At 42.3% G+C, this 21728-nt stretch overlaps 1 protein-coding gene across 2 annotated transcripts; it reads left to right on the top strand.

Annotated features, from left to right (window-relative positions):
- Nucleotides 1-5252: 5252 nt before the first annotated feature.
- C5H6orf62 (chromosome 5 C6orf62 homolog) lies at nt 5253-20451 on the top strand. Of its 2 annotated transcripts, none has more exons than XM_046004521.1 (5): nt 5253-6299; nt 9894-10070; nt 11353-11475; nt 15711-15845; nt 19063-20451. In XM_046004521.1, the coding sequence occupies exons 1-5, from the start codon at nt 6258-6260 to the stop codon at nt 19186-19188; spliced, it is 603 nt and encodes a 200-aa protein (XP_045860477.1). In that variant the 5' UTR covers nt 5253-6257; the 3' UTR covers nt 19189-20451. The 2 variants fall into 2 exon arrangements, with proteins under 2 accessions (XP_045860477.1, XP_045860476.1); XM_046004520.1 differs by having other exon boundaries at nt 5254-7668.
- The last annotated feature ends 1277 nt before the right edge of the window (nt 20452-21728 follow it).

The raw sequence follows: 21728 nt of genomic DNA, 5'->3' as shown, positions 1-21728 counted from the left end.
GTGCTTTTTCCCTCTCTCTTTCTCTCTCAAATAAAAGAAAAAAGATGTAGTGTATAGATACAGGAGAATACGATTCGGCCTTAATAAAAAGAGAGGTAATCTACCATTGCAGTGACATGGGTGGACCTGGAGGGTGTTACGTTAAGTAAAATGCTCAGATGGAGAAAGACGAATTCTGTATGATTTCACTTATAGGTGAAACAAAGGAACCAACAAAAGGAAAACAAACTCATAGATACAGAGAACAGAGTGGTGGTTGCCAGAAAGGAAGAGGGTTGGGGGCTGGGCGAAATGGGTGAAGGGGCTCAGCTGTATGGTGATGGGTAGACTAGACTCATGGTGGTGATCACGTTGTAGTGTACACAAATATTGAATTACAGTGTGGTACACCTAATTACATAATGTTGTACACCAGTTTACCTCAATAAAAAATATGAACTATTCCGTGGACTATTACTGGGCATTACGGAGGAACCAAGTACTGACGTACACTACAGCACAACGTGCAGGAACCGTTACGCTTAGACGCCAGTCACAAAAGAACACACACTGTGTGATTCCACTCATATGAAATGTGGGAGAAAGCCAGTCTACAGGGACAGAACATAGACTAGTGGTTGCCTGAGACTGAGGGAGAGGAAGAAGGGCAGTACCTGCTGATGGGTACAGGGCTCCGTGTTTGGGTGATGAAAATGTCCTAAAATTGTGGTGATGATTGGACTACTCTGAAAATACTAAAAACCACTGCATTGTACACTTTAAATAGATAAAGTTTATGGTGTGTAAATTATACTTGTAATGTAGCTGTTATTAAAAAAAAAAAAACTTGGGACGCCTGGGTGGCTCGGTGGGTTAAGCCTCTGCCTTCAGCTCAGGTCGTGATCTCAGGGTCCTGGGATCGAGCCCCACATTAGGCTCTCTGCTCCCAGGGAGCCTGCTTCCTCCTCTCTCTCTGTGCCTGCCTCTCTGCCTACTTGTGATCTCTGTCTGTCAAATAAATAAATAGAATCTTTAAAAAACAAAACAAAACTCTTGTATGGAGATGACATGGGTCCAAATCAGGGCCCAATCAAGAGGCATGAACCAGGGACCTGTTGTCATGGGGGAGATGGTGGCGCCTGGTGATGATTGGGGGCCAAGGAGCAGCTTTGGCTCTGGAGTTGATTGGGAGGGGCAGACTTGGGGCTTCAGCAGCCTTCCAGAGAGGAGGTCCAGCACAGCTGCTGTCGTGACCCAAGATCCTGCTTCACATCCCTAGATCGGAATACGGCGTACCAGCCATCCTCAGACACCTCACTGAGGACTGAAGAGGAACCCGAGGCTTGGGGACCTTATGGAACTTGTCCAGAGTCACACAGCCTGTAAAGGGCACAGCCAAGACTCAGAGCCAGCTTGTAGAAATGAAGATGAACAAACTATGGCAAAGTTTTAGGAGAAAGAAAGATGTTTCAGTTCCAGATGCCAGTCGTCCACGTCAGGGACAGACAGACGCAGAAGGGGTTCGTACTGGAAAATGTCGCTTCCCAGTGAAGGACCATGGCCCCGCCGAAGCTGATGAGTCAAGAGGAATGGACGTGGGTGAAGATACTGTGGCAAGACTGAGAGCTGAAAGGCGGTCCTTCCAAGGCTTCTTCAGAACAACCGGAAAGAGAGCAGGGAAGGCGGTCGTGTGGGTATGAGCAGGTGGACCCAGAGTTGTGAATGAAGAAACTACAGACCTCACCGTAGAGCAGACGATAGAAACCGTTTCTCCTGTGTCCCAGATGGGACCTCTGAGAGAGCCTTTGCGGACATAAGTCGAGACAGTACTGCTGGGCGCTGGCTCCGTCCTCGCTTCCTGGCCATCGACTGGGCAGAGGGCTGAGCCCCGCAGCCGGCTCTGCCTTTGCAGCCTGTTTAGGCCTGAAGCAGAAGTGGGAGAAGGAATATGGAGTGACTGCTACCTTTGATGCCAGTTACGAGAGAAGGGTCATTCCGTGTCACAGCAGCCACTGAGCAAGTGGTCAGAGAGGAGATCATGAAACAAATCCAAGATGCCTAGAAAGTGCCAGAAGTAGGAGGGGAAGCAGAGAGTACCAGCTCCCCGTGCTCGTGGATCCCTACGGCCTTCAGCGTGCCCCCCCAGGAGCCCTTCTCCGCCCCAAGGACAGAACCCGTCACAGGGGTAGCATCGCAGTCTCTTGCCTTTCAAGCCATGACACTGACCCAGCCCCCACGTGCCTGCTGCTAAGCTAATCCAAGCAGCACACTAACCCCAACCCCTCTCCGACCAACCCTTTCTCTAAGGGTTGACACAAGACGTTTGAGCTTTAAGCAGTCTCTATGGTTTCTGTATTTTGTCTGTACTTACGCAAGGGCAGGGGCAGAGGTCAAAGGAGCAAAAGGAACTTTGTGTTCCCAATCCTTATACTTTTCACTAATCCCAAAGGTCCGAAAGAGCATGTCCAGGCAGAATTCTTTGGGAGGTGATTTTGAGAAGAATGGGGGAAAAAATCATTCCTAGAGAAGAGCTCTTTTGCAGTTAGGCTAAAGAAGTCACGGAAATGTTGCCCTCTGTTCCCTTCTGACCCCCAAGCCCCTTAGAAATCTCTGACAACAGAGAGGCAGAAGTATCTGAACAGGAATCTGTATTTGAAGCGTATTTACTGGAATATAAAACAATATGGGAAGCAAAATGATCTCCCTTTGTTTTTCAAGCCATTGACCTGCCACTTCTCAGTACTGGCCTGTCTTAGAGGTCAAGAACATGGTGGCCTGTGCTTGGGTTGGGGACACGGTGCAGGCTATGCAAAATTCCCAGGAGGGCAAACGTAGCCCAGCAGAGCTACATTTGAGGGGTAAAGTTGAACTTCCATTTTGAGTAAGAATAAATATTAAAAATATTTATCAAAAAAGCCCAAATCCTTATTTTTATGCATCAAGAATATTTTAAATAGTTCGCAGTATTAAAAAGTTTAGGAGTTGTAAGTACTCTTGCTAAAGTTAAAAGGGTTAGCCATGAGGAATTGTCGGTAAGGTTGATTTATCAGAGATGCCTACTGAAGTAGGAAAGGCTGGGACTTGGAGATGGGATTCCTAGCTTACTTGGAGTCAATCATTTTAAGTAGCACATTGCAGCAACAATCAGGCCTATGACCAAAAGAGCCACAAGGTTGGAGTTTCAAAGAAAATCAGGGGCGCCTGGTTGGCGAAGTTGGTTGACCAGATGCCTCTTGGTTTCTGTTCAGGTTGTGACCTCAGGGTGGTGAGATTGAGCCCCATGTAAGGCTCCATGTTCGGTGTGCCTGACATTCTTTCTCACTTTTCCTCTGCCCCTCCCACTCGTGCACTCTCTAAAATCTTAAAAAGAAGAAGAAAAACAAAAAAAGAAAATCAAAGTGCAGTATTGTCTTAGTTTTAAAACCTGGGATGAAATTCTGATGTCGTTATTTGAACAGAATCAATCCATACAGAATATGTATTTTCCTTATTTACTGCTGCAGTTTCCTTCTGTTAATCCTCTAACACTGAGATGACAAGGACAATCAGTAGACTAGAGTGCAGCTTACTGTTGGATTGTCATGTGAGTCTTGGTAGGTTTTTGCTTTGCCCTTCAGATTTTGTCCCCACAAATTTTGTGGGGATGGAAATTCTAGTTTTATTAGCTGCCTGTGCATCCATCCCCGGACTTGTGGAGAACATAACATCGTCTTGCCAGTTGCAGCCCCTGGACCTCTGGTAACTGGAGATCCCATCTTGCTTTTACTTTTGAATATTGGTCCTACAAACAAATGTAACCTATATATATATTTCTACTGATGAGAATTTATAATCTGCAAGGACAGAAACAAATGTTTGTGGTGGAAAAAAAAGACACGAACCAGTGTTAATTTTTTAAAAATCTTTTTTGGGGGTAACCAAATGTTAAAAACTATCCTAAATCTTCAGTTGTGGTAATCTACAACGATCATCAGGACGTGACTGCCAAAGTTGGCCAGGGAGGCACCAGCAAAACGTTAGCTTCATCTTTTCAAGGTTAGCCATAATTTGGAAACCGCAGGAATTTCATCCTTCAATTCTGGACAAGAATTTATATCGAAGGGTGGCTCCCAATTTTTCTGTTGGCTCACGGGTGGGGAAAAAAAAAGGCTATTGCAGGTAATCTATTTTGATTTTTCCAAGTGAAGGGCATTTGAGGGCCATATAGACTTCTAAATTTGACCGCCGTGAGAAGTTCATAGCGGAGCATGGCTTTTCTCGTGTCAAGTATTGACCTTTGCTGGTCGCTGACATGTAAATGCGTTATCAGCACATCAGGGCTCCACGGCTTTCGGAGCCAAGGACGTGGGATTCGGCTAACGGCAAACGTGCAGAGGCACCCTCTCTGCACGTTCCTAAGACGGCGAGCCACAGAGGGGGCCAGGTCTGAGGTCCCGGCGGATCCCAACAGAAACCGCCTCCCGACACAGGGGACGAACTCGCGGGTCACAGCGGCCACGCGCGCTCCAACGGCCTCTCTGACCTTCCCCAGAGCTTGCAGCCCGCCCGCCCTGCCAGCGCACGTGGCGAGGTGGGGACAGAGCCACGTGGGACCAGCGCAAGACCCTCTCGGCAGCAGCACCCTGCTGACACTCCAGGCGCTGCAGGTCACTCGTCAGCTGGTCGCTGCAAGATCCTGCGGGAGGTTAAACGTCTAGCGCAGAGGGTGACGCGGGGATCTTCCCCCGACCTTCCGACGCGCACTTTCTCTTCCCCCCCCCCTCACCCCGCTCCCGCCTTCGCCAGCTCCCCGCCGGCAGCCTCAGCGCGGTCTTCACGCCAGACCTATCCGAGAGGCCGGCTCAGACCCCGGAAGAGCGATTCCATCCGGGTGCTTTGTCCCAGAGCGAGGAGGGCGTGGCTTTGTGACGACGGCGAGGGGAGGAGCGAGGAGCCAACTCCCGAGCTGGGACAGCCTGCGGGAGGGCGGGCGTACGGGCGGTCCCTTGCCACGCCCCGTGGGCGCTCCATACTGCCCGAGAGGGGAGTCTCTAGCTTCAAACTGCCTTCTGCGGCGGGAGTTTCAACTAAGAAGTCTAGTGTCTAAGGCTCCCCCTTTTCTAAGTCTCTTCATACGCTCTCCCCCTGCCCTTCTCTCCTCTCTGCTTGACTGGCACGAAACACTCGCCGCCTCCAGCCTTCTCTCCCCCTCGCCGGGCGCAGGTGGTGGCGGCCCGCGCGCCGCGCAGCCGCAGAGAGCACCGGGCGGCGCCGCGGAGGGGCGTGTGACGCAGCGGCCGTCGCTGCCATTTTAAGTTGTTTGTTCTTGCTTCCCTTCCCAAACACGACTCTGCCCCGGACCCGGGAGGCGCCCGAGGCCGCCGCCGTTTCCGCAGCCAGCGGTTGGTGGGAACGAGGCTGTGCCAGCGCGGACGCTCACCCTCCGCTTCGGCTTTTGCCCCTCCGGGTCTCCTCGACCTTCCTTCTTGAGAGCCGGAACCCGACCGTGGGGGGAAGAAAGACTCGAGAGCAGATGCTTGAACTGAAATAACTTTATTTTGGGGGGTTTGCTTCGCTGACAGACCCCTTAGCGCAGGGCTCCCCTCCCCTTCCTCCCCTCCCCCTCCGCCGCCAGTACCAATCCTACCCCTCTTTCTCGTTTCTCCTCTCTCTCTCTCTCGCCTCCGCCGCCGCCTCCGCGTCCTTCCCTCCGCCGCCGCCCGGGGCGCCGAGCCAGACTATGGGTCCCAGGTGGGGGCTGAGCGGCGGCAGCAGCGCGGGCGGCCCGGTCACAGTGCGCACTGCAACGGGGATGGAGGGGCTCAGTTGGCTGGTGGTTTTCTCTTGACATGGCTCCTGCCCGTGCTGCGAGCAGCGCCCCCGCCGCCGCCTCCTTTTCTGCCGCCGCCACTGCTCCGCCCGCAGGCTGCGGCTAGAGGGCCCGAACCCCGCCCGAGAGTCGGTCAGTGAGTCCCGGTCTCCGCGGGGACAGGGAGGGGATTTCCCCGTCACCCGCCCGCGTCCCAGCTGCCTCAGTTCCATCCCCTGCCCCCTCGGGAAGCACACTAATGACCCCACCCTAAACTATCCAAACTCGGGAAACATGGTCTGTTCAACGTGAGAGCGAGCTAATCCGGAATCCGGGAACTTAAGGGTTTTTTTTTTTGGGGGGGGTGGGCTGGGCGTACTTTCAAAAAGTAATTAATATTAACACAACTATTTTCTTTTCTTCCTACTGGTCCTTCCCATTTACCCTCTCCCGCCTACTCTACCCGGGCGGGAATTGTTTCCACGATGAAATGAGTGAAAACCCGAGTGATCCTGTGTCTCCCGTGGTGCGAGTGAGTCGCTGCCGCTGAAGGCAAAGGGTGGGGGTGGGACCTGGGGGGTGGAAGGCAGGTGGTCCCTGGGCACTGCCTGGGATCCGGGAGAAGAACCCGCCACCTTTGCCTCAGCAATGCTCGCAGGAAGATAAGTCGCAGTCCCACGATCTTGAACGGGGGCAGATTCCTAGGGAAGGCTCCCTTGGGGAATGTAGGAGTCACTGCAGGGCTGAGGGCGTTGGGATCCCGGGCATTAATCAGGTCTAACCACAGAGCCGGAATAATAATTCTGTCGTATTATAGACCCCCTTTCTCTCTGCCATCATGATTTTCCATGGCAGCAGCATTAGCAGCCGCCTGAGGGTGAAAATGCGGGTGATGGGGAAGTTGGTAATGACTCCGCTGTTTTTTCTCATGGCTCCTTTGGGCAACAGCTGTCCGCCCCCGGTATACACTGTAGTTGATTGCAGGGAAACCCTGTACCTCTCCCCTTCCTTCTTTATCGATTTTGCACTTTTCTCTTTGCTCACCACCAAGTGTAATCAATAACAAGCACTGACAGTACATAGCAATAGTGAAATCTGAAATAACTTAAGAATTAATTAGGTACTGCGGCCATGGATCTGGCTGGGTAAAATCCAATTGGATATTTCAGTTTCATTCACCTACCCTGTTTTGGTGTTTTGGGGGGTTTGGGGGTTTTTCTTTTTCCCTTTTTCTTTGTAATTTTTTTTTTTTAATTTTGGTATTTGGAAAGCAGGGATCATCTATACTTCCCCTTCCCTGTTCCTTCTCATAATCCCTTCTCTAAGGGGGGGGGGAATGAATCCGTATGGATTTTAAGGATTAGGACTGGTGTCAGCTGTGTTTTATTGCACACCTAAATCCTGATAATAGGCTTTTCATTTCCCCCCAAAGCCTTTATTTTGGCATTTAAGCCAGATGTGTTTTCCAAAAAGTTAGTTCCAAGTGTTTTCTCCTCTCTTTCTTTCCTTCCTCCCCTTCCTTTTTCCCATAACCCGGAACGTTATTGTCCAAACATGACTGGACAGCAGCTTTTGTTTCTTGACCCTGTAATATGACAGTCTGCTAATATTGCCAGGAGGTGCAGTTTTTGGGTTGCAGTCGTGATTTTTAGCTATTCAATCATATTAGCAGGAAAAAAAATGACTTGTTTCTGTTGTACTTGAGTCTTAAGAAAAAGTGCCCATAGTTTAGTGACAATTTCCAAAGGCTTTAGTACCACCTGTATTTCAAAATGGGGGACCCAAACTCCCGGAAGAAACAAGCTCTGAACAGACTACGTGCTCAGCTTAGAAAGAAAAAAGAATCTCTAGCTGACCAGTTTGACTTCAAGATGTATATTGCCTTTGTATTCAAGGAGAAGGTAATTTAAAATTCTTAATGTGAATTAACACAAGTGATTTTTGTAAGTGTATATTGAGTTATTTGTTACCCATAAAATAACTGCTTATTAGGTTTAAGAGTGGTTGACAGAAGTCTTCACGTGTGCTTTAACCTGAACCCTCCCGGGTAGTTCTCTGCACGTGCACTTTGTGGTATGACTACGAAGGGATGGCTCGAGGACTCCTCGGTTAGGAAGTACTCTGTAAAGCTGGGCAGGGTCCTTTTTTAGGTGACCTGGGGTGAGCAACATTGTAAAACTCTCACGTAATGATTCACGAGAAATTTCATTTATGTGGAGTTACATAGAGAACATTATAACTGAATTTAAAGACTGTCTGTGAAGTGGGGTATTTGAAAGTGGTGAATTAGAATCAAAATGTTCACATGCTAAAAGTAAATAGTCTGTTCAGCTTCTTGCTAAAAGTACCTTTTCTCATGGTACATTAGACGAAATAACAGTACCATTAATTTTTAGGAACAGTTACATACTGAAATGGTTTATTTGTGTTTAGAAGTGAATAAAAATTCAAAAGGACCCGAAGAGGAAATTTAAATTTTGAGGGGGCTGACGAACATAATCAGAATTAACTCCACAATTAAATAGCAAGTAATGAGTTGTGAGTAGTCACAGAGGACATGATAAAAGCAGTATATTTCAACGATCTCTCTTGGACGTGAGATTAGGTTATGAATATAAGGAAATGCTACTTTGATTTTTGCACCTAAGTTGTGAGCTAGTTTCAGGTTAGACATACATTCTTGGTGTGGTATATACTTAATGTTTGGAAGTTTCCCAAGTATTTATCCCACTCTTAACTCTTTTAGAGGTTATTAGTACAGGCATACCTCGGTTTTATTGTGCTTCACTTTACTGTGTGTGCTCTGTGGGTATTTTGGTTTTTACAAATTGAAAGTTTGTGGCAACCCTGGCTTGACGAAGTCCATCAGCGTCTTTTTCCAACAGCATTTGCTCAGTTTAAGTCTCTCTGCCACATTTTGGTAATTCTTGAAATGTTTTAGACTTTATTAATGAATGTATTTGTTACGATGACCTATGATCAGTTATTACAACTTAAATCATGGTGGTTAACATTTTTTAGCATTATTTTTCAATTAAGATATGTATATCATTTTCTTGGACATAATGCTCATTGCACACTTTATAAACTGCAGTGTAGGGTAAACATACTTTCTGTATGCACTGGGAAACCAAAAAATTAATTCAACTCCCTATGAGACTTGCTTTATTGCTGTGGTCTGGAACTGAACCTGTGGTATCTCCAGGGTATGCCTGTATCTAAGAATGCTCTTAGCAGCTTGAGTATAGCATCGTAAAGTGCTTTCAGACTGGTTTGTTTTAAGGTCACTGTTCCAAGATTGGGTAGTACAGCGAATTTATTTCTCCATTTTGTCGTCTTGTTAATATGTTAACTGCAGAATTGATACGATCAGGTTTTAATTGAAGATATTATAATGTAAGTTCACTAGAAATCCAAGACAGAGGTGGTGAGATGAGTTCTTTCTATTTATATTAAATACCCCAAGTTGTACCGTCTGGTTCTTTAACACTGTAAAACCCGGTTTTTACTCCCATGAATGGACAGTATGCAGCCAGTTGTCCTGAGTAGTTCATGAGTTCTGTAACCTAAATTGATGAGCACTTGGTCCCAAGTATGTTTGAAACTCAATTTGGTAGACTTTTTTTTTCTTGTTTGATATATTGACAGTTGTTATATAGTATCTAAAGGGAGTAATGTAACTTGACCCTTTTAAGGAGTTAAAAAACATTTAATTTATACAGCTTTGTTTTTCAACTGGTGAGATTTTAATTTAGCTGTATGTAGAATCAGTTAAATGAAAGTACCTCAAGAGTAAATCCCTTTTTTTTTAACATGAGATATGTCTAGTGTTTGTTTCTCACAGTGGTTAAGAAACTTTGTTCATAATAAGTTACCTGTTAAGGATACTGTAATACTCTAAAAACGATGCAGTAAAACGTTCTGATAATAGCCTGTTTGTGTGTGGTTGGGGTAAGGGGGCTAAGGGAAATAAGGGGATCCACCTCTTTGAAAACCTATACAAAAATTACCTCAGTTAATAATTTTGCTGAGTTAGTATAAAAGTACCTGATGTTGTAATATGAACTGGGTGTTAAAAGACAATGTGCTACTGGTGGGTTAATACACCTTTTTCCCCCCCTTTTAGAAGAAAAAATCAGCACTTTTTGAAGTGTCTGAGGTTATACCAGTTATGACAAATAATTACGAAGAAAATATCCTGAAAGGTGTGCGAGACTCCAGCTACTCCTTGGAAAGTTCCGTAGAGCTGTTACAGAAGGACGTGGTACAGCTCCATGCTCCTCGATACCAGTCTATGAGAAGGGTAAGTTCCGTTTTCAGTCTTGATTTAGTAAGTTTTTGTGAGTTAAACTTGCTGCCCCAAGTATGGGTAGTTACTATGGTCACAAGTCTCTAAAAGTTGACTTCAAAATCTTGGGACGCCTGGGTTGCTCAGTGGGTTAAGCCTCTGCCTTCGGCTCAGGTCATGATCTCAGGGTCCTGGGATCCAGCCCCGCATCAGGCTCTCTGCTCAGTGAGGAGCCTGCTTCCCCCTCTCTGTCTGCCTGCCTCTCTGCCTGCTTGTGATCTCTGTCAAATAAATAAATTTTTAAAAAAATCTTAAAAAAAAAAAAGTTGACTTCAAAAATCTTTAAAAAAAAAAAAACAAACGTTGGCTTCAGGGGCACCTGGTGGCTCAGTCTGTTAAGCAGTGGCCCTCAGCTCAGGTCTAAAATCTTTTTTCTAAAAAAAAAAGTTGACTTCAGATAAAACATGGTAACTTTTTCTCTGTGGTATTATGTTGATAATGGTGTTTATTATTGCTGGGAATAATATTTTATATTACTGTTCATTAGATTTTTCTTTTGGGGGGAGAAAACTAACATCATGCTTCTTATAAATAACAAGCTTTAAGTAGAAGGAATTGTTGTTCCCAGCTTTATAAACTTCTGTAACTCATTGAAAGTTAAAATGAACATACTTGAACAAGACATCCCCATAATTACTGGGATTGGGGAAGGCTGGAGATAACCATGTACTGGTCTGAAAGAGGTTTATTAGCCTTTGAAAATTAATACACTGGACTAGAGTAATAAGGAATAAGAGTGGAAAAATAGTTTTCTGTATTAATAAAAAGAGCAATTCAGCTGTAATAAGAATGTGAGTAATATTAGACGATCCCTTTGCTTCAATATTAACTAGGTTCTGATTTTGAAGAATGGAAATGAAAATACAGGGACTTCACAAGAAAAAAAAATCAGCTTTAGTTGTAGTTTTCACCATGTGCTGATTAATTTAGGTCTTAGTGTGAGGAATATTGGACTGGGTGACTATAGGTGGACCCTACAGGATAAAAATTAGAATCAGACCATGAGCTATTCCGATTTTATGTATATATATATATATATGTGTGTGTATATATATATATGACAGTATATATATATATACACTGTCTTATTACTTTTTGGTATATAAAATGACACATAGTGGACCTTTTGTACTTGTGAAATGTTTCTGTAGTCAAACCTATAATTCGTGACATGTCTTATTACAGCTTTGTTTCTTTGAAAGTAAATTTTTTTTTTTTTTTTTTGACCTTTTTGTAGGATGTAATTGGCTGTACTCAGGAGATGGATTTCATTCTTTGGCCTCGGAATGATATTGAAAAAATTGTCTGTCTCCTGTTTTCTAGGTGGAAGGAATCTGATGAGCCTTTTAGGCCTGTTCAGGTATTTTATTCTAAGTGTGGTATGCACTAAGTGAGTAAAAACTCCTGGGATAAAAAACAAACTCCTGGGATAGGGCCTAACTTAAAAATTTTGGGAATATGCATTATTCTAATCAGTTTGACTTCATGAGTTGCTCCCATCTGTTTGACTGTTGTGCTGCGAGAGGAGAAGGCATTGGGGGACAGAATCTCTTGAGAATGAGTGTGTCTTTAAAATAATGGCCAGAGAAAATCTTTCAGGGTAGATGTTTGTTGATTTGTAGAGGGGCCTGTGAGTGAAATTGAGAAGATCTCTCCCCTGTACCATACACACTCCTAAAATAATATACGTAACCATCTGGCTCTCAGAGGATTCTAGTCTGAGGAATGGCTTAAGAAACCCTTTTCCGGGGGCACCAGGGTGGCTTAGTCACTTAGGTCGTGATCCCCCAGGGTCCTGGGATTGAGTTCTTCGTGGGACTCCCTGTTTAGCAAGGAGTCTGCTTCAGACCCTCCCCCCATTCGTGTTCATTCTCTCTCTTGGCTCTCAAATAAAAAAAATCTTCACAAAAGAAAGAAAGAAGGAAAGAAACCCTTTTCCAGGGGTGCCTGGGTGGCTCAGTCGATTAAGTGTCTGCTTCTCCCTCTCCTTCTGCCCCTCCCCCATTCATTCTCCCAGCCCCCCAAATAAAAAAGTCTTTTAAAAAATAATCCAAAAGTAGATTTGTGTATAAAACTATACAGGAGAGAAGTAAATCTGGTAGTGGTTAAGTCATCTTCCTTGACATTGACTTCTGACTTGTTCGATGTATTAGACAGTTTCTAGTTCTTTTTTTTTTGACAGTTTCTAGTTCTTAAGAGCATTTGCCCAAGTGTCAGTGATCCTAAGTTTATTTATAATATTTTATTTGTAGAGGAGAAAGTACTATTATATCCACCAAAATGTTAGTTATGGTCAGTTCTAGGTCAGGTGTAGCTAAGTTTTCTTTTTTGTTCTGTGCGTATGTAGATACGTACATCTATGTTTCATAACTCTACAATGATGGTACTTTTGTTTATAATCAGAAACCTAAATACATTTAAAGATACACTTTAAGCATACTATACTACATATTAGAATGCCTGTTTTAGGCTAATTGCTTAGAAACACGAAAGTTACTGAAAAAATGTTGTGTTCATCTGTTACTATGAACCATCCTTATGGTGTTTTTGTGTGTATGATAGACAAGTTGGTATACTCCCCATGGTGATGTTCCTACACGTCACTCAAGTGACGTGAGAGAGTCCTAAGACTCTCTTGACAGAAATAAGTTCTAATGATAACATAGAGCCTAAAGAGAGGTGAAAGTATTCTACATTTACATCTGTCTTCAGTGGGCACGTCTGGCTCTCGTGAGCTTGCTGGAGAATGGAAGTCGGATATAGACAGCAGGAAGGCAGGAGTGTGAGGGATGTTTATAGCTGCCAGCGTGGGTGTTGCATCTCAGCCGTAACTGCTCTCCAGAGGCGCGCTTGGGATTTTTATTATTATTATTTTTTAACTCCGAAATTTCCATTGGAAAAATTTTGGTCCATCACTCATTGTATGTATTTTTAAAAATTTCTAATACTCTGTCTTTCCTTCTGAGTCATTTGGGATAGTAGAACAGTAGAATAGTCTTGTCTCAAGTTAAGTTCTAACTTTTGAAATCATGGCTGCTTATTGAGTGTTGCCCGTACTAGGCTATCTCCTGAATACTTGATATACGTTTAATCTTAATCCTTATAAGAATTATGTAGATAAGAGCCTCCTTTTCCAAAGGAAGAAACTGAGGCAGAGTTTAGGTAAACAGCCCAAGGTCATGCAGGTAAGTGGCAGTCAAGACCTAGATCCTGTAAAGCTTGTGCTCTTAATTTGCTACTCTGTACTGTGGGAAGTGCCTTGTATTATGAAAGCCTTAAATTACAGGAGGAATATAAGCACTATGTAGGGTAGAGGTAATATGGTGTAATTTTAGAGTTCAGCTATAGGAAACAAGTTCAGTGTAAAAGATGAATTTACTTCCCCAGTACTTTAAAATAAACGAGTATCCTGAATGAGAGGCCTGAAATATAAATAATTTAGTTCTTAAGGCAAGTGAGAAAAGGAAAAGTAAACTTTAACTTGAAAACTTTTGTTTTTTGGTCTTGAAGCACCTAAAATGAGATTTAGTAGGAACCACAGTAAAGGTGGTTTTTCAGTAATGAGTTGGTGCTATATTCAGGATATTAGGGAGTCCTGGGAGGTGTTATTAAAATATCTCTTACTTACTCTATCCCTAAGTGCTCTTGGCTACAAATTAGTTTTTCATCACACTATTCAAATATTTTGTTACTTCTGGGCATTTCTTTCATGCCACTTGAATTAAGAGTTTTCTTTTTGGTTTACTATTCCTTCCCGAATCTTTGTATATTCACTAGGGAGACAGAGTAGGAACCAGGGCGGAGAGTGAGGGACAAGTAGATTCACCGATGAGCAGAGAGTGCAGCCCAATGCCGGGGCTGGATCCCAGGACCCTGAGATCATGATCCGAGCGGAAGTAAGATGCTTAACCAACAGAGCCGCCCTGGATCCCCCTGCAGTATTTTGATTTTGACACAGTAGTGTTTATGTTGGTTCTTTTCCAGGAATGGCATTTCCCAAATTACCTTTTCTTAGTGTTTTCCCCAGGGAAAATTACTGTCTCCTTTCAAGGCCTAATCCAAAATCACCTGTTAATGTTGCCCATAGTGTCCACTGTGTTTGTTATTTCTCCCTTCACATAGCACTTTGAAGATACCGTGTTTGAGGGTTTTACAAATAATGACATCTTATTCTAGGAAAGATCTGAAGCAAGTTAGGTTTTATATTTGCATGTGCTTGTCCTTTTGGCCAGTAGAAGAGCCCCTTGAAGGTGGGATAACCTTCTTCATATTTTTTATTATTTAATAACATTCCTTTCATATACTAAGAGTGCAATAAATATTTGTGCAAAGGTACAATTGAATATTGTATTTACACAGTTGTATGTAGGGATAGGGTATCTTACCTTATGTCTAAAAACTGGGTGTTAAAATTCTAGATAGCAGGAACTGATAATTTTTCCATGTTAGTGTTTCCTGTGGTCTTTGAAATAATGGGAGAATAAAAATGGAATCAAATGGACACTTTTTATTTTTTTAATGATTCAACAATTCTTAAAGAATTGTTGATTCTTTAAGAGTTCTTTAAGAGTTGTTTCCTGAATTCCCCATTAGTCTAGTCATTTCACCTAGCATTTGGTCTCCACAGACATTTTGTGGGAGGATAGAGTTGATCTTCCTTATGTTAAAAGAATAAAAGAGTGTTCTGATTTGTAATAGTTCTTCATAACTTAATTTTTTTTAACCTGAAAAATGTGCATAACATTTTTAAAAAATTCAAGGGGTTCATATATCCTCAACCCCATCTCTGTGAGGACTGGAACTGTATTTCAGGTGTGGGCTTTAAAGCCCACTGTTGCATTCCATTAACTGTTCTGATGGGTTATAACCCATTTATTTTACAGGAGAGGAAGCTGAAGTTTAGAAAAGTTAGGGGACATGTACAAGGTCACATAAGTAGTAAGATGTACAGCTAAGATCCATAGTGGGTGTTCTTTGTAAATAGAAAGGAAGTGGATGTTACTGGCTTAAAGTACTAAGTTGGAAGTCTCGAGCCAAATAGGCTTGAAAGGTCTGGTTTTAGGGACGTCTGGGTGGCTCAGTTGGTTAATCATCCAACCCTTTATTTCAGCTCAAGGCATTCATCTTGGGGTCTTGAGATTGGACTCAGCGGGGAGTCTGCTTGAGATAATTCTCTCCTTCCCTCCCTTCCTATCCCCCCAACCTCCCTCCCCCACCTCCGTACGTGCACTCTGTCTCCTTCTCTAAAACAAAAATATTTTATAGAATGGCATAAAATCATTGAGAATTAGGATCTAGCCACTCTGATGCAGTTTTTCTTGGTCAAATTCTATATTGAAGTGGTATCCACTAGAACTCTCTGTAATGAAGGAATACGTCTCAGTAGACTGTTCAGAATAGTGGCCACTGGCCACGTGGGATTATTGAGCATTTGAAATGTGGCTAGAGTTACTGAAGAATTCAATTTTAAATTACGTTTAGTGAATTAAATTTCTGTAGGCACAGTTGGCTGCCAGGTTGGACAACATATGGATGCAAGATGTTTCAGGTGGGATAAGGTCTTTGTAGTTACATGTAAATGTATTTCTGCCTTAGGCCAAATTTGAGTTTCATCACGGTGACTATGAAAAACAGTTTCTGCATGTACTGAGCCGCAAGGACAAGACTGGAATTGTTGTCAACAATCCTAACCAGTCGGTGTTTCTCTTCATTGACAGACAGCACTTGCAGGTGAGCCTTGTTTAACTACTTAACTTGTTTCAAAGGCTTATTTGTTAGCAAACTATTTTCTGTATATGTTAATTCTGTTTTGCCACTTCAGCACTGCATTAACTTAGAAGTTATTTAAAAATCAAATCTATATCCTGGGTGTCACCCTGGAACAGTGGTTCCCAAGTTGTGCTGCATAGTAGAACTACCCAGGAGCTTTTAAAGGTCATGATTCTGATGTGCAGTAGAGTTTAAAAAACGCCCCTGTGGAGCTTTTTGATGTACAGTATGGTCAGGAGATCATAACAGATTCTTAAATATGTAGACTTTCATGCCCTACTCCAGTCCTGCTCGGTCAGAGAATCGGTGTTTTGAACAAAATCCTTAGATGGGTAGTAACACATTATATTTTGAGAAGGTTTGGCCCTAGACCTTTTAAATATGAAAATCTAAAGGAACGAAGTATGTCTGTGTTTAGAAGATCCGTGTGTGTTTTAAGCAAGCACTTCCAGTTTAAGCAGTGCAGGCATTCCAGATTATTTTTTATTCTTGAGAACGTTTTCATCATTATAAACCTGAATATCCTCACTTGGAATTTATAACAGATACCTTATTTAACCTTAAAAATAGCATTTTAATTACCATTCATTCAACAAAGAGAGTGCCTACTTACTGTGCCTGGCCCTGTACAGCAGTGAAGAAGACAGAAATCCTGTCCACATGGATTCCTACTCCATTGTGGAGGAGGCAGTAGGGCAGAACAGTATGTAACATAATCTGTGAGCGCTCAGAGGAAGTGGGTGCGGGGGTGTAAGCTGTTGGGCGTGAACCCTGATGGTGCCACCAGAGGAGGCCTCTATGAAGAGGAGTTGAAGTAAAGGCTTTTAGAAGAGTATTTGTGAACTAATTTCCCCCCCCCCCCCCCGTTTTTAAAAAATTTTTATGTATTTGTCTGAAAGAGAGCGGGAACAGGGAGAAGGGCAGAGGGAGAAACAGACTCCCCGCTGAGCGGGGAGCCTGACATGGGGGTTGATCCCATGATCCTGAGATCATGACCTGAGCCAAAGGCAGATGCTTAACCAGCTGAGCCACCAAGGTGTCCCTAATTTTGCATTTTAGAGCATGGGTTTATTTTTATTTAGAGTATGCAAGGTAGTAAGAAAATACAAAGTTTAATCATACTGTTGTGTTCAAGGAGCTGAAGACCACTGGGCAAGATTACACACTGACTTTATCTTGTCTCTTACAAGACTATCTTATAAGAAAATGTTAAGTAAATATGATGTTACAGGTACAAATAAGAGCTGTGGAAATTACAGAAGAAAGTTGACTTCAGTTGGGGGCATTTCATAAAACAGAAAAACCATGACTTGGTTGGGTTTAGGGGTTCTCTTTTCCATTTCTTCTTTACCTTAGTTTTCTTAATGGTGGATATTTTTAAGTGGCTTTGTTTTTCATTTGTAACTACTTGTGTAATTTGAGTAATTTATTGAGATAATACTTTTATCTCAATATTTATCTCCATTTCTAATTTATTGAGATATAGCCAGCTATTGACTTATATTATGGAATCTACAGCAAAGACTTTGAGTCTTAGAAGATTTAATAATGACTGTATACTAATGTAGAGACTTCATTTTCCTACAGATACGTAGATCAACAATATATAGAAATGACTAGTGACTTGAAGGAATTACTTTGTTTAAATAAGTAGTAAGTTGTCTTCTGTTCATATGTAGGTCAGATGTTTTCTGTGCTTTATGAGGCAAATAGCTTCAGTCCTTTTAATGAAAAGAGAATTGTAAGGTCACAAACTAAATTTGCATTGTAGGTAGGGTGACCAGCAGTCTGTCTGTCTGGAATGCCCTGGTTTTTGCACTGATGTCCCAAGTCCTAAAAACCTCAATCCCCAGGGCAAAGTGGGATGGCTGGTGTCACTGCCATTGTAGATGCATTTGGTCTTCAGTGCTCTTTCGGGTTCTTCTCTTGATCTTCGTAAACCGGGGATGTTGCCGTATTCGTGCTGTATAGAAGAAGGGAACTGATAGAGTGGCCAGCACAGAGCCTGCTACATACCTGAGGTCACTTAATCTTCACAACATGTGAGCTGTAGGTTTTATTACTCCCTGTTTCGTAGGTGAGGAAATCAGGAAACTAAAGAACTTGATCAAGATCATCTAGCAGAGATCTCGTGCCCTTTATCATAACATAAGATGTGCGAAGAGAGACCAAATAATTTTGGATGGGCACGTGGTAGAGAGGCACATTGCTGGAGTCTGGATTCTAATTCACATGTAGCCTTCTACTGGCTCTGAAATCTAGGACCAGTAACTTCTGTGAGCATGTTCTTTGTTGAGTAAATGATATGTAAGGTTGTTGTAACATTGAAAATGAAAAAAAAATATGTGCATAATATATCAGTTCATTACATATATAGACGGCCTTTGCCTTTTTTTTTTTTTTTTTTTTTTTAATTTATTTGACAGCGATCACAAGTAGGCAGAGAGGCGGACAGAGAGAGAGGAGGAAGCAGGCTCCCCGCAGAGCAGAGAGCCCGATGTGGGGCTCGATCCCAGGACCCTGGGATCATGACCCGAGCTGAAGGCAGAGGCTTTAACCCACTGAGCCACCCAGGCGCCCCGGGCCTTTGCCTTTTTTTAAAGAGGTGCTGTGGTGGAAAGAAGTACTCTGCAGGCGGATCTGGGGATAGCTTCCATTTACTAGCATGCTGTGCCATAAGTCAGATGTCAAATAGTAATGTAATATCTTCGCTTTCTCCCAGCCCTTTACTCCAGGTTATGCTTCAGTTTTTTCTTTGCTACCTGTTTCATACTGTTTCCCTCACTTCTACCCTGACCATATTTGTTGTGTTTTCTGTATATAAACATGACTTCACGCCTCTGTTTGGATCAGTCTCTGTGAAATGCCTTTAAACCTTTCTTTCCATTAGCAAGTTGTCCATGGTTCACTTTCCGGACCTTAAATTTTTTGTTTAGAATAAATTCCCTAAACATTTATTTAGTTTATAATGTTTATTCTTTCTGTATTTTATATGGCAAGGTTTTGTCTTCTGACCAGATTGAGATCCCTGTGGGAACAGACCGTAATTTATTTCCTTACTCTATGTGCTTTGTTACTGTGTCCTTAAGTGCTTATTATAATTGTGGGAGATTGATTTATGTGACAATTGATCACTTATGTTAAAGTCTTATTAAGATTAAAATTTTTCGCCTTTCAGACTCCAAAAAACAAAGCTACAATCTTCAAGTTATGCAGCATCTGCCTCTACCTGCCCCAGGAGCAGCTTACCCACTGGGCAGTCGGCACCGTGGAGGACCACCTCCGTCCTTACCTGCCAGAATAGAGTGCTGACCAGCAAAATGGACAAGATCACGGAGTGCAGCAGCATTTTTTTTCTTGTTTTCTTACACTTTCTTCTTTCAGAGTTTAAAGAAAATGGACTCATGCACAGAACACTATGCATTTTGAAACTTGTTCATCCTGGATTTTTTTTTTTTTTTTAATTATTTGTGTCTCAGAACTTAAAAAAAAATTAGGTGTCTTCTGCACAGACTGTGTGAAAGAAGATGCTTTGCATATTTGCTGCACTGCATCAGCATCTTACTAAAATGTGAAATGAAAGGACTATTGTACACTGAAATGCTTAAATGTATCTGAAAGCACAAGGTGATATTCATTTTTGATGGTCTTTCCATTTGTGCTGGTTTTTGCCTCTTTGACATCTGTCCTCAGTATTTAGAGGGTGAGAAGTGAAGGTAAAAGGTATAAAGAACATTTTAAAAAACTTAGCTTTGCTGTAATCACCGTTGTTCCAGGGCACTGTCAGATTCATTCTAATGACCAGAAGTGGTTGTTTAAAAAAAATACGTATAGATACACAACCACGGGAAAGAAATCTTTAAAAAAAAAAAAAAACCAAAAAGCATCTCATTGTAGGCATTCTTGCCTCATGTTTTACTGGGCCATGTTTGTTTCCTGGTACTTATAAATGTTTGTATTTTATTTCCAGATCTCTTTCCCCAAGTTGCTGTTACAAGAGTATTCTGCTGAGTGTGGATACAGTTTGTGCACATTAAGGCAGATCTGGAGTCTGAAGTAGCTGAAACAGCTATGAAAGTGAGAAGCACACATTCATAGCTGCAGACACCGTGATAGGTAGAGGACTTTCCTGTTTTGTTTTGTTTTTTTCTTGTTTTGTTTTGTTTTAAAGAGGAGATTTTTTGTTACAAAGAAAATCCAGTGAATTGTGCAGAAATACTGGTTTCTACACCATCCTGAAGGAAAACTTATGAGGGTTTTTTGGAGTAGAAAAAAGTTACTAAAGTTGGGATCTTAAATTGTTTAAAAACCATTGAGTGTCAAAGCTCTAAAAGCAGAACTCATATTGTGCAATGAACATAAGGAAAGACTACTGTATAGTTTTTTGGTTTGTTTTTTTCTTTTTAATGAAGAAAAGCTTTGCTTAAGGGTTGCATACTTTTATGGAGTAAATCTGAATGATCCTACTCCTTTGGAGTAAAACTTAGTGCTTACTGGTTTCCAATTGTATTTAGCTTCTGGTTGGAATTTGAAAAAATGAAAACCTAAATAAAATAGGTGAAAGTTCCCTGACTATTCAGGTGAATACACAAAACTTGAAGTGGTAACTTTTTTTTTCCCAAGTCAATGGGTAGGTGTTACTGATGACCTTGGGGGTTATTTTATAGTCCATGGTTAAATGGCAAATTCAGAAGGACAGAAATGGCAGGTGGGTTTGTAATTTCAGGACTAGGATTCAAAGACATTTTGTCAGCTTTAACAGTTAGTGGGTCGGCCTTGTTCCTTGCCTCATTGAAGAGAAAATTAGATTTTAAAGTAGGCTCCACACCCAACGTGGGGCTCGAACTCATGACCCCAAAATCAAGAATCACAGGCTTCACGAACGACTGAGCCAGCTAGGAGCCTAGAAAAATATTCTTTATTTCAAAAGACTCTCACATGTTTTCTCCTCAATTGAAAATTAGAATCTGTTTGAAGCAGTGCCTCTGAATGTTTATTATGGGCAGGTCCTGTTCAAAGCTCTGTTCTTAACAACTGTGTGTGGAAAGAGCCACAGAGGTTTAGTAAATTGCCCAAGCTCACATCCAGGGTTGGGAAGGATCTAAGACCAGGCTGGCGGACTCTATAGAACTGTTCTACAGTTCTACTGTATTGAATTATACATGCTACAAGTCAGGCACTTAAGCAGCCCTTGGTTTTTAAGTTTTTTAGAATAAATTTAGAAAAGATGTAATAGAAAGCTCCTGTATAACCTTTACCCAAGTCTTAGCCACATTTTTCTACATATATTTATACATCTCTTCTGAACCATTTTGAGAATTTGGTACATACATCATGTATACATCTTTACTCCTTACCCTCTAGTACTTAGCATATGTCCCAAGTACAAGGATATTCTTGCATAACCACGGTAAAGCTATCAAATTCAGGCAGTTTAATTCTGATATACCTTCATCTATTATCTTTTGTCCATATTCCAGTTCTGCTAATTGTCCTAATACCGTCAGGTTTTATCATTCACTATGGGACCCTTGCAGTTAGCTCTCAAATCTCTAGTCTCTAATCTTTGTTTAATGACCTTGACATTTTTGAAGAGTAGGCTAATGTTCTAAAATAGAAAGTGTTCCTCATTTTGCGTTTGAATGTTCTTCATGGTTAAATTTGGCATTATGCACTGGCCAGTACCCAATTCAAGTGACCTCACTCCCTTCTCCAGTTAATATCCAGAAATACACTGTCACTTTGCTCTTGGTTGATGTTAATTTTGATTGGTCAAGGTTGTGTCCTGTTTCTGCATTGTATAGTCACTATTTTTCTCCTTGTGACTGGAAGGAATCTGGGCAA

Source organism: Meles meles, chromosome 5 (assembly GCF_922984935.1).
Source record: "Meles meles chromosome 5, mMelMel3.1 paternal haplotype, whole genome shotgun sequence".
NCBI lineage: Eukaryota > Metazoa > Chordata > Mammalia > Carnivora > Mustelidae > Meles > Meles meles.
Note: the sequence above shows the minus strand (reverse complement) of the source record. Positions and strands in the feature narration are given on the sequence as shown.